The sequence below is a fragment of the Ptiloglossa arizonensis genome, chromosome 6, assembly GCF_051014685.1.
Source record: "Ptiloglossa arizonensis isolate GNS036 chromosome 6, iyPtiAriz1_principal, whole genome shotgun sequence".
Taxonomy (NCBI): Eukaryota; Metazoa; Arthropoda; class Insecta; order Hymenoptera; family Colletidae; genus Ptiloglossa; species Ptiloglossa arizonensis.
In genome coordinates, this window is record NC_135053.1 from 1,545,477 (window position 1) to 1,563,536 (window position 18,060).

General features: G+C 33.3%; 2 protein-coding genes across 2 annotated transcripts in view; both read left to right on the plus strand.

Moving 5' to 3' along the window:
- The window catches only part of LOC143148329 (uncharacterized), a 130,921-nt gene that overhangs the window by 55,513 nt on the left and 57,348 nt on the right, over positions 1–18,060 (plus strand). The window lies entirely within an intron of this gene.
- LOC143147857 (uncharacterized) lies at positions 5,056–6,162 on the plus strand. Its single transcript, XM_076313539.1, has 3 exons — positions 5,056–5,101; positions 5,177–5,302; positions 5,544–6,162. The coding sequence occupies exons 1-3, from the start codon at positions 5,056–5,058 to the stop codon at positions 6,116–6,118; spliced, it is 747 nt and encodes a 248-aa protein (XP_076169654.1). The 3' UTR covers positions 6,119–6,162.

An 18,060-nucleotide genomic window follows, 5' to 3' on the forward strand; every position in this document is an offset into this window, starting at 1 on the left:
TTAGAAAGGCTTCGATCCAACCAGTGTGAACACATGTGGCTTGGAACCCGATATCATACTGGTATTTCGCATTCTGTGTGGACGCGCTGATTGGGTGTATCCCAATCCGAGGCCCATAGGGGCTGCGTCCGTAAATCCCTCGAGGCTGAAACAGGCACGTTAAACACTCTCTTCTCGAACGAGCTCTAAGGCCACTGTTAATCGATTTTGTTCAATTTTCAATACGGTACTTGTTATAGGGACTTGTTATAGGGAATTAGCGATTGTTTTCGATAAACCGATAAACAAAAAGGAGGGTTCAAATTTAACGAAAGTGCGTCGACCGTATCGTGAAATATTGCGCGACTTTCTTGCGCAGATACGATAGTCCGTTGTTAAACAAAGGGGAATATACATTTATATCCGGGCATATTATTCCGGGGGGCATATTAATTCCAAAAGCATATTTTTTCCCACATTATTTACACTGTTCGTTTATTTGTTCCATTTATCATCATCTTGCTTGAATTTTGAAATTGTCTTGAACGATAATAATTTCTTAGAAATAAATCGAAAATACGTTTACCGATAATTGTTGTGCATCGATTGGACGATATAGCGAAAAATTAAATACTTCCTTGAGAGTAGAAAATACGTAATTCAAGAAATAGAAAATACGTAATTTGAAATGAAATGGAATCCTATTATCGTTGAATGTAATGTTTAATTGTAAATTACAATCGTGTCAACGCACGAACAGATGGGCATTTACAGACAGCAATTTTAATATAACGGTAATTATAAATGTAATTTCATACGTAGTTCAAGTTATATTAATTTGCACAGGAATATGAGACTGGAACGTGATGGAAGTTTGTTCTACACACCCTGTGCATTCATAAACGCGACGTTTAATTAATTTACGTAATTCTCTGCAGAAGATAATGTTTATCGTTGCAAATTGTTGCTCGTAACGTGATGAATAACCGAGGCGTGCATTTTTGTCGTGTTTCTACATTCATTTACCAGGTTCCATTTTCGCGTCAGATACGAATACGTGATCCCGATTATTGAGTTTTTCCGTGTAAACAAAGAAAATACAGTCCTCGCTCTTTCTGTTGACGAATCGCGAATATTTAACGACGCTGTTTACACAAAAGTCGGTGAAGCGCGTTTTATTGCAATAACATTTGGTCATGGAACGACCTTTGAAATTTGTTCAAATTAATCTTACAGCGTGATCGAAGCATTAACTGTCGTTTAAAAATGAGCAAACAAAGTACAATTTATTGGTTCATAAGAAAGAGAACCTTGCCTTTAAACATTTTAAATCCTCGAAAACAAAAGGTTTTTGAATAATTTCGAAGCGGAGTAAAGTTTGAAAATGATTGTTTTTTTTCAAGTTTCTTCGGAATAATTGTTCAAATTGAAAGTTTAAAATAAAGATTCAACGTTTACAAGTAAAACTTTACTTACCGAACGTGTAAAATTTTTAGTCAATATCGATTCAAGAAATAAGTCGAATAACAAATTTTAACGATCTTCAGCTTTACACTCGCTGATATTTTGTTTGTTCCACAAGTAATAAGAACAGTGCTATTATTTTTGTAATATTGTACGAAGTAATATCTTCTTGCTTCGTCCGATAAAAATATATCTGTTGACGAAATATTTTTTTCTCTCAAAATCAATTCAGTAAATACTGCATACTTTTTTCATAGTTTTGAACCCTTTTTTTCATCACACTTTGTAGATATTATCATCGAAAAATTATTATTATTCTAGAAGAATAGTTTCGTAAAAGAAATATCTGCATTTTATTACAATATACAAACTTAGAAAGGGCCAACCCGAAGTGTTAACTGTTCTTTTTATCGACCAAGTTTCGCGTTGAAAGGGTGCGAAAACAGTTTACGAAATTGAAGATAAAAAACACATTTGATCGAATATTTCGAAAGAATTAAAACAATTGTTCGCATAATAAATTCACACTTCAGATACACACACAATTCTACAATTTACACATTTTGTCTAAATTTAATAGTTGCCGAGATATTGAACCGAGTATGTTTTTCAGTCCTAAATTTGCAGTTTGTTTTCGTACCTTCGACACGAACCTTGGGTCGATAGAAAAAAGTGTGTCGAATATTTTTGGCTGACTGGAATGGTCCCTTGTTAGTTTTGCAAACATATGTCGTATTTTCAATAGAGACAGTGGTATAATAATTGTTCTGTTTTCAGTGAAGAATCCTGTACGCTGTTCCTTTCAAACATTCGTTATATTTTCAATAGAGACAGTACCGTGAAGATACTTAACAATTCTTCTGTTTCTAACGATTCGTTCTATACGGTGTGCAATTTTGTACAGACCTTTTATTTTGTTTCGTTTATCTTTTCTTGCTGTTGGCGGTATCTGCATTTTATTGCGCTTCTTGCGCAATGTTCCGATTCATATGAATCTCGATGGGAGCTACTCTCGTGGCAGTTTTAAACGCGTCAAGTCGAAATTCATTTTTGTCCGATTCGATAGACATTCGTCACTCTCGAACTCGGTATTTCCCTCGTCCATTTCTGCGTTTCTCCACTGTTTGCACGGCTGTCTGTTCATTAAGGCCATGCTCAGGGTCATGCTTGCAATTTCTAGGGAACGTACTCGGCATTCCACGGTATTAGCTTCTCTGTTCTGTGAACAACCGTTCCATATCCGACATTACAAAGACTATGATGCACACAGTAATACTATATGCCTTTTTTTCTTCAGCTTCGTGTTCCTGAAGAAGAAGCTAACAAGAAGCGCACTTCGAGCCACTTGGTAGCATTATTGTTTTCATCGAGTAGAAAACTAGTAGATCTAGTCTAAAATACGTCCTCCGTTTTTAATATTTCAAAAACATATTTCTACAATAATTGTAGGAACCTTTGGCCAGCAGTTTTTACACAAAAAATTGAATACGAATAATCAAATTCGAAGGTTCTCGGTTAGATTTCTGTTTTAGGTAAAGCAAAATTACCACGATTTAAATTGCAAATAATTTCGTCGATAAAATTATTTTCCTAACAAAGTGCTAATCAAATACATTTATTTCTTTTCGTGTAATTAATTTGTTATTATTTGTACACAACATGTAAGACGAAAACCTTGATTGTATAGTTGCTCATAGAAGAATGTGGTATTGGAATTTTCACACTTGGGCACCGGTTTGTCGTCAGGTTTCCCGAAGGGCACGAGCAACCCTTCACAGGGGGTCCTGCAAACGGGCATGGGAGTGCACGAGAACGAAAGGAAATGCGTGTGGTCTGGAGAAAGTGAAGAGTGTTTGGAAAAGACGAGCGATTGAAATGAGCGAACGTGACAGGATATCTGATGTGAGAGAGACCGAGGATTAGAACGAAAGGCGATTAGAATGCGTGTGAAGATATAAGGTTCGAGGGGGGAGCGTTTAGGGCAGTTGTTGGTCGTTTTCAGTCTTTGGCAGTCATTGAGAGTCCTTGTTGAAAAAGCGCGTCGTGTCGCGTAAAGAAGGATTAGCGTAGTCAGCGTAGTTAAGGTAGTTATTAATTGTGCGATTTGTTAATGTTCTGTTTCTATTACTACATCGTTCGATACACGTGTATCCTAGAACTGTATTCAACCTTATTCTATAACCACCGCCACTGACTAACTTGAATAAAATTCCTTCAAGAATAAGGATTGAAAAAAATGTACAGTCGGTAAGAATATTTGGAAAATGATATATCCTTTTCCAAAACCAAACCTGTTCTGTTGCGCTTTGTTTCAAAGATAACAAATAGGATCGCTTTGTTTTTGAAAATAGATACAAGTCTTCAATTGTTTGAAGATTAGAATTGTTTCTACCGGTCAATTCTAAAACATAGCGAATGTTTTGCTCTTTTTATTTCAATCGACTGAAGCAGACATTTTATACGTTACACTTTCAATACGTTCTGACGATCGCATCCGAACAATGGACATCGAGAGCGATACATTTGTCGTCTAGCGATGATCGGTATAATCCGTAGTACCAAGGTAACATTCAACACGTTAACTCTCTGAATAATCTGTCGCCGTATTACACCGCGAATAAACTAACAACGCTGGCTAAGCTTTGACGCATCGTACTGTTGCAAATCAATTTATGCTGCAAGTTTGTTCACAATTCGGTTGTGTTACAATAATCGATTTTGCATTGTATCATTTAAATAACATGGCGTTTAATCGAAATTTCTCAAGTGTTTTACGAATCGATTTTTCACAAACTAACGGTTTATTAAATTTAGGCATTTATCACTAACGATGTCTTGCTGCAATTACGCGAATGGTATATACTTGAACCAAATAGTTACTAATTACGTTTAAATACCATGGTGCGTTACTCTTTTATTATATTATGATTTTTGCAACAAAAATACATTATTATATGGTATTTCCTCGTCAGAAGAACACTTGCTGCATATCCGTCGAAACATATTTCATTTATAATTATTTATGGAAATAAGTCACTTAACACTTCGGAGTACGACGTGAATACTTGTGGATGTAGTGACTGTTGTTCTACCGATACGGATCGTTAGCGTACTGTGGCCGTAGCGTCAATGTAAATCAATCCCTAGTGTGATTACATAGTTCGTAACTGTCCCTTGTCTGAAGGAGATCGTACCATTACCGTGTCACTAACCATTAGATGTTGCTGCAGAAATTTAGCATGGACGCAAGAAATGAAATCTCGTTTCGAAACTTTATCGTTCCAAACATTATATATTTGCGCTAATATAATTAAAGTTATATACACGTTCACATTAATTAAACTTAACGACTCTTTGATACGAAAAAACGTTATGCGATTGAACCAAACGAATCTACGCTTTCGGAGTGTTCTATTTGTCGCCGATAAATGATTGGCGATCGACTTTTAAATCATTCGTTTCCTGAAACGTCGATGCCAGAATCCTTGCAGTATTCCGCGAGAGGGCGCAGGAGAAACTACAATCTCCTGTATTCTCTGCGGCATTTTCCCGCCAAAGCTGATTTAGTGGGAACATTTTTACATTATCAAGGTTCATTTTTAAACCTCAACAATGGGAAAAAATAAAAAGGTTAATCCTTTTTGGAACGAAGAAAGAGGTATTATATTTGTATTGTAGTTGTGTTGTTTTAATTAATTACTAACTACATTAGTACTTCGCATTTCGCCTTCAGACAAATTACTAATTAAATTAGTGAAAACCAAACCCGAACTCTACAACGTGAAGCTTCTACAATACAATGACTCTACATTGAAAACACATTCCTGGCATGAAATTGGTGTTTACTTGAAACACGATGGTAAGTCAGTTTTTTGTTTTACTTTTCTTAAGTATCTATAATAATACAAAGTGATAAAGTAATTAAAATAATATAAAGAATGAACTTACAACCTTAAGAATAAATTTACATCGTTTCAAAGTTATACATCGATGATATTTGAAACCAAAGTATAAAGCATTGTTCAAAGATTTTTTAGAATTTGTTATCCAACTTTAAGTATAATTTGTAGCGTAGTTAAATTTTTACTTTATTTCTATAGGCTTGCATTGTCACAAACGATGGAAATATTTAAGACAAAAATATCGTAAACGTATCAATGAACAAACAACGAAGAGCAAACCGAATGAAACTAATGACAAGTGGAAATTGGAATGTCAGCTGGATTTTCTGAAAGATTTTATAAACGAGGAAGATCGTTTATCTATAATAAGCGAAAACACGAACGAGGAAGACTTATTGTACGATGATGTAAAATGTATTAAAGATACGAATTGTAGTAAAAATGACATAGAACCAGAAAAAAGAGGATTTGTTGAATCAAATGACTCTCCAACGGAATCAATGATGTGTAAGCATCAAAGGACAATGCCTACAAAAAATTCACTTAAGAGCTGTTCGTCGCAGGATAAAGCAAAATTTATAACTCAGAATGAAAGTGAAAAAACCACTCATCCCATTGATACTTTTTTCTCGTTAATGGCACAAAGTGTTAAAACTTTTTCTTTGTCGGACCAACATTTTGTAAAGACAAATATTTTTTCATTAGTAAGTGACATAGAAGGAAGGTATATACTGCAGAATCAACAGTTATCCGCTTACCAATATTCTTCCTAAAATGCATTACTTTAAGACTAATCTCATATATAGGGTTAGCTACGTTGTATCGGTACTTCTGTAACAATATTCTATAATATTACTGTTATTATTATAATTGTTTTAGACTGTGTATGTAATCATCGTCAAGTAGATTGTATTATTTTTTCTTTACCTTTGATAAGTTCAAATTTATATTACCAATTAGATATTAGGTATATTTTCTCATATTGACGCTTTCGAAAGAAAAATCTCATTGAAATTTGACGTATCACCTATATTCTATGAAATCAGTTTTTTCCTAAGAGTCATATTCTTGATGCACAAAATTTTGAAAACATTTACTATTTTGTATTTTTACAGGTGCACACAATTTAGTTTTATTTACAATAACGACTGAAAACATTATACTTACAATGTGATATTTACTTTCAATTAGATTATGTGTACTATAGCAACATCCATGGGCGTGTAATAAAATTATTATCATTACTTTATCCTGTTCAAAAATCATAAAATTCTTTGTTTTCTCTCTATTAAACTCATTTGTCTTTTTATATTAGCCAACATATAAAAAGCTTATAAGATATGTTTTTATTTATATGAAATTGTGTGTTTTGTGAAATGTACAATTCAAAATTAAATGCTGTAGAGTTGCATTTGTACTTAGAACAGGATTGAGTTGTGATTATAATATAATTTTAATTTTACGATTGGAATTATAAAATGCCCAGTCTCAAATAGTATATTTGGAAAATCATGATAATATTGTTTTCTCTATTATTGAATCATTTATTAACAACTCTTTCTAGATTTGTGTTTGGCTTAACAAACAGCAATTCCTATCCCTATAATTATGTAGTATATTGAATGTTATACATTCGTATTTTTTTTTAGAAATCATAAATTATTAAAATACCAAAATGATTCCTTTTCGTTCGATGATAGTTTATTTGAAAGATGAATTTTAGCATGTAATAAAACGGATTAACTATAAATAATTAGAGAAAGCTGGAAAAGATTGTTAATATTTATAATAAATGATGTAAATATTGAAAAAAAAAAAGGAATTTTAAATGTACGCGAACTTCAAATCACTTGACGTGGTGCTTTAAAATGTGTAACGTGGACGAATATAAAAGAAAACTCTAGTCGTCCCGGTTTCAGCAAACGAAGTTTACCTCGATGTGCTTTTATATTTTCTAGAATTTGCGACATAAAAGTCGTTGCAGGAAATTCTACTCAAACGGAGTGTGTTAGGTGCAATGTGGAAACGTGCTACGTCCAATAAAATTGCTTTTCACAATGTCACAGGTCTTTGAAAGAATGGACTTATTGTTAAATTTGGAGATTTTTAAAAACTTACATTGTATACGCAAACATTGTAAAGGTGATACAACGAAAATAATAATGTTATTATTTTATTATTCTCAATGAATATTAAAATCATCGAAAAATAATCGATCGTAAGATATGCATTAAAAAAAAGTTTGTCCATTGAATTTAGAATAAATGTGATTAGTAATAGCGTTTAAAATTGAGGATTCATTTTCAACACTTTCGAGTTATTGTGTCTAATAATTGTTAATTTATAAATTTCCTAGTTCCCAAATTCTAATAATTTATTAATCGCACAAATACGCCCAAACTTTTTCACATTCCAAATCATTAACTTTTCCAAGTTATGCTTCAAACTTTAAAATTGAAAGCAGCTTCGTGAGCCTGTCTGAAGCGGTACGCACGTAATACTTACGTGTATAATACTTAGAATGCAATATCTCTTGTTCAAACAGTTTAAGTTGAAGCTCAAAAGTGTCTTGTTTGATACGATCGTTTCTCAACCCTAAAGAAATATACTTGCAGAAATTGTTCGATCTCTTTGATATTGGACTTGAACAGTTTGGAAATTAAACGTGACAGACATAAAAGATCGAATTCATTGAATTTATCACGATTTTCCAGGATTTTGCTAAATAGAAAACGTACATATATGCAACTAACACCGTCAATTGTCATAATAAAAATGGAATTTGAATGTAATTTTACAAACAATTTTAGCTATTTTCTAAAAATTGTAGTACCTTCTTTTAAGTTTCTTTTAAGTTCGACGTGTAGTCATCCACAATAAAAATCGTACAGTACACGATAAAAATCCTTATCCTAAGTTTAGCGACAGGATAAGGATTTTGACGAAAATTGAATTATCAACTCTTAGATTAAAACATTCTCATGACTTTTACAAAAGAAACGAAACTCTAAAATTTTATTACAAGATTAATTTTAATACTTGGTAGAATGTTCTGCGTTATTTTTTGCAACGAAAAGATACGAATCCCTTATCATTTTTTAACATTGTATATAAAACTAATTATAATATTTAGTAGAATATTCCTTGTTATTTATAACTTCTTGCAGCTAATGTAAAAGTGATCGCACTAATTTTTCTAAAAAATTGGGTTTAAATTTTGGCTTTCAAATTGATTTCTTCAAGTAACCCGCTGTACTGTCTTTTTAATATTTTCTTAGATGGAAAAAAATGAATTTAACGATGTATAGTATAGTATCGTTCAAGGTTACACGCGATAAGGAAAGTAACATTTTCTTTATAGTGAAAGGATAACTACGGTCCCAAAGTTCCTTTGAAAGTTCGCTCTTAATTTAAAAAAAATATTATTTTCGTATCTCATTTTTGAGCTCGTGTGACCTTCGACAAAAAACACTCACAATCAGTTTCATCTTGAAAAAAGTGTAACTGTATTTTGCAGATACATCATTGAATCGCTGTACCTGTGAGAGAAACAAGGTCATGCCAAGTTAGTTATACCGTGCGGTGGCATTCAATTTTTTTTTTTTTTCTACCATTTCTTTTTCTATTTTCAATCAAAAAGGGACACAATTCATTTCAATTGCGTGAGTCGCTCTATATAATCCTGATAGATCGATTTTTCGTTACAATGGGAAATGAAATGGAAAAAGGAAGGGACAAATTCTGTTTTCGATAAATCAGCGTTTCTGCGAGACAATAGAAAAGTGCTTGATCCACATACAGACGGTAGGTAGGTAATATTGAAAAGACATATCTCATATGTCTCTAGATACTTAAACGTCTACTACTACTTTCTTTTTTTTTCTTTCGGTGGTGTTCTCTTCCCATTTTTCCGCTTGGAAATCTCGCTGAAAAAAAAAAAGCGCGATCACTAACGGGTCTCATTTTCCGCTTTCATACGAACGCAACATGCCATTTTCCGTCCTATTCCTTTTCTCTTTCCATTTATCCGCTTCTCATTGTTTGCACGTCCATCCGTGCGTTGAGGGTTCCACACGATCAACCTCGAAATCTCCAAGCTTTCGATACCTCGATCGGGATTTCTTCGTATCCCATCGAACCTTCGTAGAAAATTGAAACGATTTCCGTTTTATTATCCCGGGGCTTTTCTTCGACTACATTTTTCATTTTTATTCGCACTTGCGTTAGATTCTTTTTAAATACTTCTTTCTCGCAAGTCCCATTTGCGGGTAAATTATGTACCTATCGAAATATCGATTTCGAGGAAGTGGAATAGCAATCTTTTATCAATTAGAATTAATTAACTTTGAATTGTGTCGGAAATTAAAAATTACTCAACGGTAATCAATGTGAATAAAATACACGTATAATACGTTAATATACGTGGTAAAGTAGTAGCAGTTCAGCACCTTAAATAAATGAAGAGAAATGGCTGAGCTGAAGTAGTTGTTACAACGCATTGCTCTTAAGATCGTGACTTTTTTTAAACATCCGGTATTTCTTTGCGTAAAAGATCGAGTACAGGACTGTAAAAAACCTCCATTGCTCCATTATTTAATATTCTACTAGAACGTAAATAAAATTATTTTAAAATGTTCAATGGAATGTTCCTATTGAACATACTAGGTTGTTCGCTAAGTTTTATCGTTTTTTCCATTGTAAAAATGTACTATGACACTTCAACGTTTGAACAACTGTAAATATACAAACGAGTCGACCGATCTACACGAAACTTGACACACGTTCATCGAACAGTAGTACCGTCTATAGAAAAATAAAACGACGAACCTGGTAGCTCCATTTCTTATCGAACGACAAAACTTACCGAGCAACCTATTGCCTCTTCTGAACGATGTTCTTGTAACATCAAGAAGAAAACAGTTATCCAAGGTGCCAAGCTACGGTAATAAGTCTTCCCAATACACGGTCTTAATTCTTTGTTAATCCTTTATCTCGATTATCCGTTAATTCTTAATTGCCTTGAGCGTTCCTAACAGCCTTCTTTTCGCAATTACCGGGTCACAAATTAACGGCTGCCTTCCTTGGAGCTGTCTTCTCTCTCAGGCAACTCTTCCCTAATTTCTCCTTGTTTGCACGTCCGTTCGTTCATTAGGAGCTCCACGGGACTGTTCCGCAATTTCCAGTTCCTTGATGCCTCGATCAGGGTTCCTTGGAGCTTTGTGTGCACGCACACGAGACCCTCCTCGTTTTCTCCTCCTTCGGCTCTGGTCTCTTTTATCACCCACCCTCGGCCACCTACCGTTGGAAACCACAATCTGGATTGGTTAATATCCCGGTATCGTTTCAAGCTTGATAGCCAATCACGTGGCACAGCCGCGACGTTCATTTGTTTTGCGGCGCAATGTGCCATCCAATTTTCTTCGCGAACGATCGATTTCCCGGCCAGCTGTGCTGGGATGCTTGTCGTTGAGTGTCCACTCGTTTATCAGGTGTCCTTCCTCCTGAACGCATCCCTATGTCAGGCTTAACCGACCTCCTGTAGTCCATTCTTTCGGCTCCATTTGACTTAGTTACAGTGGATGGAACAGATACAGCGATCTACTTAAGTCGGTTTCGAGTCTGTTAAACGGTACCCTCGTTGGTTGCACACTGCCAAATGGCTTTTTCTCTAATAGTTCGTTCGTTGGCTATAGAGTACAGCTCGTAACGCATCGAAAACATTCCAGGCACGGTGACTCGAAATTGGACGAAGGTCAGCCTCGCGTTGGTTAAACGCTCCAAGACACATTTCCTGATAATGTTTCGGAGCGATGCCCATTTTCTCGGTCGAAGCGATAGCACTTTCGGTTCTAGGTGTCTTCTTTTCTGGCTGGTACCTAGTAAGTAAGGATTGATAGCTCTCGACATCAATTTACATTTCTAAAGGTTTCCTTACGAGAAACTGTAGAACGGACAGAGTCATTGCTAATTGGCAATCGAGTTTGTTCGGCGTGTCTTTTTCTATTTCGCCTTTGAATCTTCACTTGGTCAAAAACTGATTCGCGATGTTTTACAAGAGACTAATACGGTCGAACAAAATGAGTGATAAACTGACGAGAACAATTTGTGAAATCGATCAAAGATGAAACGCGGGCATATTACTGTAGGCATTGTTTAATTTCTTATAATGTTCGTTAGATACTAGAGGTTTGCTAAAAATGGCAAATCTCGTAAAACTATTCAACGTTAGTGTACGCGTAGTACAATTCCAGAACAAACATAGAAGTTACCCAGCTGTTCGTTGTACGATTGCCATTTAATACTGGAATAGGTTAACTCCTGTAATGGGGTATTCACTGCATTCGCTACTCGTTTGTGCAAATCCTGTAAAGTATACTTATGCCTCGATAGACTGTGAAGTAGAGAAGACATTCGGTACTTGGTCGATAATAACTTCGCGTTTTTGAATTCATATTTTTCGACCATTTGAACTCTACATTTACTTCGGTATACAGTTAACGGGATTATGTGTAAGCGTATTGTAGGGTTTGAACACCCGGTTGTGGAAATTCAGTAAGCCACGAGCGTACTTTTTAATCAACCGGTTACGAAACAATGGTAAATCGGTGGATGATCTACGATCGCCAGAATCGAACGATACATAAAGGAAGGTAGTAACGCGTGCGGAATGGAACAGGGGCTTTTCAATTTTCCACTGGAAGATACGTAATCTTCCTCGAGATTCGAGGCTCAGATGGAATCGTAGAAGGGAAAAGTTCCGGACGACCTTAATCCGTAAATCCCCGATGCCTACGAAAATCCTTCTCACATGGCGAATATCAAGAGGCAGGTGCTCGTCCAGGTTGCACCCAAGGGCTGCTTCTCTAATTAGGAATTATGGCACGTCTGTGTCGGTGTCGGGGATGAGATCATCCTGCTCTCTTCAACGATCTGCTCTTCGTTTCGGATATTTATCTCAAACGTTGACTTCTATCCTTATCTTATAACGGAAGGTTTTACCCTTCGGTGTCCTGGAATAAGGACCGGAAATTATAACGAAAGAAATTTATTTACATAAATTTATATGTATTTATCGACTGAGCGAACAACGAATGAAAAAAGAAACTTCTTTTCCTTACGGAAGTGATTGTCAGCGAAGACTATCACCAAAATATTGTACAAACCAAATACTAGGTTGTTAAATAAGTTTTGCCGTTTTTTCCATTGTAAAAAAAAATACTATGACACTTGAACTTTGAACAACCGTAAATATTCGAACGAATCGACGAATCTACGTGAAACTTGACACACGTTCATCGAACAGTAGTACCATCTTTAGAAAAATAAAACGATCAAGCTAGTAGTTCCATTTCTTATCGAACGACAAAACTTATCGAGCAGCCTATTATATTTAAGTACGAGTTTGGTTATTTGTGATGTTATTTTAAAGAGAAAAAAGTAAGAAGATTTTGTTATTTGTTATTAATTGACTTTAATCTTTGAGAGTACAGTCTTACAAATACTGTTTATTGCCTAATCGTGTCTTTTTTCATTTTCGTTTATATTATTTTAAAGGAATTGTTAAATATTAGATAAAAAATGAAACGTACAACCTTGGGTGTATTTAAATTAGTTAGCAAACATTTATTTATAAATTGTTATTTTAGAAAAAGTTACGAATAGAATGACAACATTAGGCTAAATTATTATATCGCTAAAATTGTTTGTTAGAGTTATAGAGTCCCGAGTTTTCATATTATATTAATTATAAATATATTTTAGCTACGATACAATCATTATGTTTTTTTAACGACGTTGTTATACCCAACAACAGGAGACTCGCCAATCGCTTTCTCTTCCGCACACGCGCGCGAATTACAAATATCCTGAACATTGTTAATTTTTGCAATAATTTTACAATTTGAAATAAGGTACATTTACAGTTAACTTTTCACCAGCATTCATAAAGAGGTTTCTTCTTATCATCGCCATTAAAAAGTATTGTTACTAAAAAAATATTTTTACTTGATCGGGCTTACGAAAATGTGCATTAAATTTCTGAATCGATCTATAGCAATTTCTCTTGTACTTTGAAATCAAATTTATTGCGTTTCGTTATCAATGAATTGCTTTTGTTCTCCGTTACAGATCCTCCAATTTCAATATGAAATAAATACGGGTTCTTCTCGTAAATTTTCGTTTTAAATCAATTTTCATATCGTTACTTATAAGAACTTTTAATACTCTCCTTTAAAAACATTTATATGCAATCTTTTATTGCGGTATTTTAATTAAAGTTCGCGTGAAATTTATTATTCTACGGATCGTCATTCTCATACTTTATGGCATATTTCACCCCATTCGTATTCGTAAAATTATTCTCAGGCTTTCTACGAAGTTTCAATTAAATCACACATTCAATTTTCATCGTTCGTCGTGATTTTATTTCATCGCAAAAAAAGAAAACTAAAGTCTCTCTGTATTACCATTAAAGAAACACTTTTGTTATATCCATTCGATTAAATTACCTATTGAATTGTAATTCATACATATTGTATCATAAACTGTCCATTCAAAATGAAGGCACTATCGTTTATATTTTATATATTCCAAAGCTATTTTTAAAAGTTTTTCTACGTGATTCATTTCGTGTTTAAAAAACTGATTCATTCTAACGATAAAAGCCCAATAACATTTTCTAGAAACTGTCTAAAACATTTTTTTCAATTTTGAATATACAAAGGGGAATACTGCGTGTTAAGAAAATTGAAATTAAAAATTGTAAGATTTTTATCTAATTACTCGGGATCGCAATTAACACGAATATATGAATCGTTTCGGTGGGTGCATTCTTCGTGTGTTCAATCCTTACATTCAATACATTGCACCTATTTTTCATTTGGCTTGTTTGTAATATACTATAGGATTCCATACAAAGGAGGAAATAATATTCTTCACCCTCTTCGTTGCTAACTGTTAAAAGAATTTTTTCCTTTCGATTTCCGTCCTATATTTTTCTTCACTTTTGTCTGTACTTTTCATTATATTCTATTCTAATCTTTTTCTTTTTCACAAACATCAGTGAATATGGTATTCATACATTACAACTAATCTCGACTGTCGATATTACAATTATCTTTGACCAAGCTTTTGAATTTAAAATTAAAATTTTTACTAATGAGATGCTTAAGAGTGCTAAGAGTGTTAAACAAGTTCAGAGATAAGTATATGTTTATATCCTAATGTATAGTCTACACAAGTATAAGTATTGTTTCAAATAATCCATCATTTCTCGATTTTCTAAAATTGTCCTAGTAGAAAGAAAACTTGTTTCACGTAATACATGTTAGAATAAAAGTTACATTTAAAAATTATTTAACGTGATTCCAAGAACATTTGATTTTTATTAATAGACATTTATACTATTTTTTGTCTTAAATGTAATGAAAATCATATTGGAACACTTTGTACATATAAAAAGTTAGCAAATGCTGTTGTAAAAAATTATTTATAAAACTTTTTACGATATTCAATTATGTATAAATTTTGGTGTACGATAGTTGAAAGTAATTTTTGAAAATGCAATTTCCAAATTTTTTCAGGTTTCATCGATGAAACACGGTATCACATTTCTTTTAGACTATTATTGTTCTTATATTCTTTGTATTTAAGTTATTAGATATTTAAAAATTATTCTTTCGATTATTGCATCGTATGATTTCGATTAGCAGTTATATGCGAATTCCTTATTTTTATTAGCCTCTCGATATAAATTTTTGGAGAAATTAATGAAATAGGAATTTCATTAATGAAGGAAATATGAAAATTAATTAAAAATCGTAGCGCGAGTATTCTCACATTTAAAACAAAATTAAAATTTAATTGTTCAGGTTGTGCTTTGTAGTTTCATTACAGTTCCTGCTCCCATTCTACACGTATCGCATGTCTGCAGAATTGTAAGCGAATTAGCAAGGTATGAAGAACATTTCATGTTTAATTACAATATGTCTTTTATCATTTCTATATATAAGACAACTTTTTGTTTATAAATTACTATTCGTATGCAGATCGCCTCGTTTAACTTGAGCAATTTAAGTATCTTCAAATCATATGTGTCGCGCGTGCGCGCACACACACACACACACACACACACACACACACATATGTACCTATATGTAGGTTTAAAACCGTATCCATTATCACCCAGAAATTAAAAGCGTACAAATAATTTATAAACCCAATTTGACAAGTTGTTATCTTATCTTTTCGACTTCGTAACAAATTCATAGATCTTCCAGAAGATGAAGACTTGTACAAATAATTTCAAACTTAAATTACCAAATTTTTATTTTACATTATCGACTTTTAGAAAATTCTTAGAACCTCTAGACGACGAAGTCTTATACAAATGAGCTAAAAATGAAACGTAACAAATATTTATTCTACACTATTGACTTTTCTTACAGGAAATCGGTTCCTTTTTGGTTTTACTAGGAATTATGGGTAAAACCATTGTCGCATTCGAAATCTGCTGAACCTAAATTTATGACAGCTTGTATTGTAGCGTCGCTTGAGGATCCGATTTTCTGACTCGAAGCATCTGATCTTCTTTACGAACCAGCGTGTGAGAGTCGAATTGTTGAAAGGCTCCTCGAGAGAGGACCTCATCCCATAAACATAATCCGTAAATCTTAGCCGTCTAAGCAGTTCGTTCCACGGCGAATATCAAGAGGCGAGCGCTCATCGAGATGCTCTAGCTCCGACATTCACTGCAATCAAGGATTGTAGTATGTATTTCCATCTGCGAGGTTTCGGCTTTCCTAGGAGTTTCAGATTCTTGAATATCCAATTTGCCCGGCGTTAATGGTGTTCGCTGCGTGTCGGATTAAAAAGGAATCGTATTCGTTCCAACTTTCTCATAAATTATATTACGTTACTAAATAAGTTCTACTCCGTCGTCTCTAGGTTTCACCTTTTAAACGAACCTAACTCCATTCACGAGGAATTTACGAGATTACGATTAACTTTTGACATTTCTAAAAGGTAAAACTTTTGTTCGGTATATCTTTCAAATTAAACGACAAGGTACACGTATAATATTAACGATTGTAGTACAATATTTAGATTATAAAGGAATTTTGTTAATAATGAAATTTAATGTTAGGCTTTCTATTCGAACAGCCAGTATTGCTAATAATAAGTACTGGAAAGAATCGATCGATTAGAATTATTTTGAAAATGTTGGGATTCAGTTACTTTTATTTTACATTTTCGGTAGAGAGAAATCGATCGAGTCGCGTTCACTGTGTTGCGCGTTATAAACTTTTTCGAATTCGACAGGATTTTTTAGCCATTCGTTGAAATATCAAAAGTTAACATCGAATGTCTCGATATTTACTTTCAAATATTGAATTCCCATTGCTAAAATATGATTTTTCGAAAAACTACTTGTACAGTTTTTTAAAATATACGTTTCTAATTATTTACTTTTTAAATAAATTAATATACAATTATTTATTTCTAATGTAAAGTTTGCGTAGAAGAAATCACGATGTACATTGTTTCGGTTTTTATTTGATATTTAAAACTTTGCATTATTGACGAAACAAGGCAATAAAATAATCACCCTATTGTGCAATGTGAAGCTTGAATTTCAAATCAATTCACCTAATATCTCTTAACTTTTCATTCCATAAAAGTTTCAAAACTTAACGAGGTATCCAGTTTTAATCTCTTAAGAAGAATTCTTTACATTCGGGGCTAAAGTTAGTGGGTTCATTCTTTTCCCGTGGTAGAGATCGTAAATCTTACGACTACTTTGGAACCATGAGAAGAATTCTGTTTATTCTGTTGCGAAAGAATTTTGCAACTAGTACATTTCTCACGAATCTCGCAACTGAAAGAATTTTGCAATTACATTTCTCGTCCAATTCTCACGAATTGTTCCGTACGCATCATATTTTATTGAATCAAATATTAATTTCTCAATCTTTTATGGCATTTTATTAATATTTTCATAACGATTCTTATATCTCTTGTAAATGTTTTCTTTTCTACTCAGTTTTCTTAAAATTAATTTTCATTTTTCATTTTTTCAACATCGAAATAAATCTTCAATATTATTTTGTAAATTTCAAATTGTACATTGATCGATAAGTGCCGTACGATGTTAAAACTTCGCAATATGAAAGATTATGAAATTAATTTCGAGGAGCAGGTATATTTTCATTTTATCGAGAAAATTACAATTTGAAGTTTTCCTATTTAATTATTCTACGTCGAATCGATCACTCTGTGTCGAGCATTTTTGTAAAATTCCAGACTCAAAAAAATTTTATTTCAAATGAAAATAAAAGTTACTGTTTCAAACAATGTTTCAGTCTTTCATTTTTCACGACGCTTAAAAATAACAGAAATATTTAGTTATTTAAAATAACACATCTTTGATTCTTTAAAAAAGAAAGTACGTAATAGTTGTGAACGAACAGTGTTGTCTGAATGAAAAATAAATATTTATTCGCACATTTAAACATTTGTTCGGCAATTGTGAACAAATGTGAAGAATTTTCGAACCAAGTATATATCATTTCGCTTTACTTTTGGTCAAAAATTATTCTATCTATAAACAAAGTTTATACGAGTACCTGTTGAACATTCTGCATATTTCAGATTTATATAAACCATTATCGCATCGTGTATTTCAAATTAAATATGTATGACGAACAGTGAATATGTA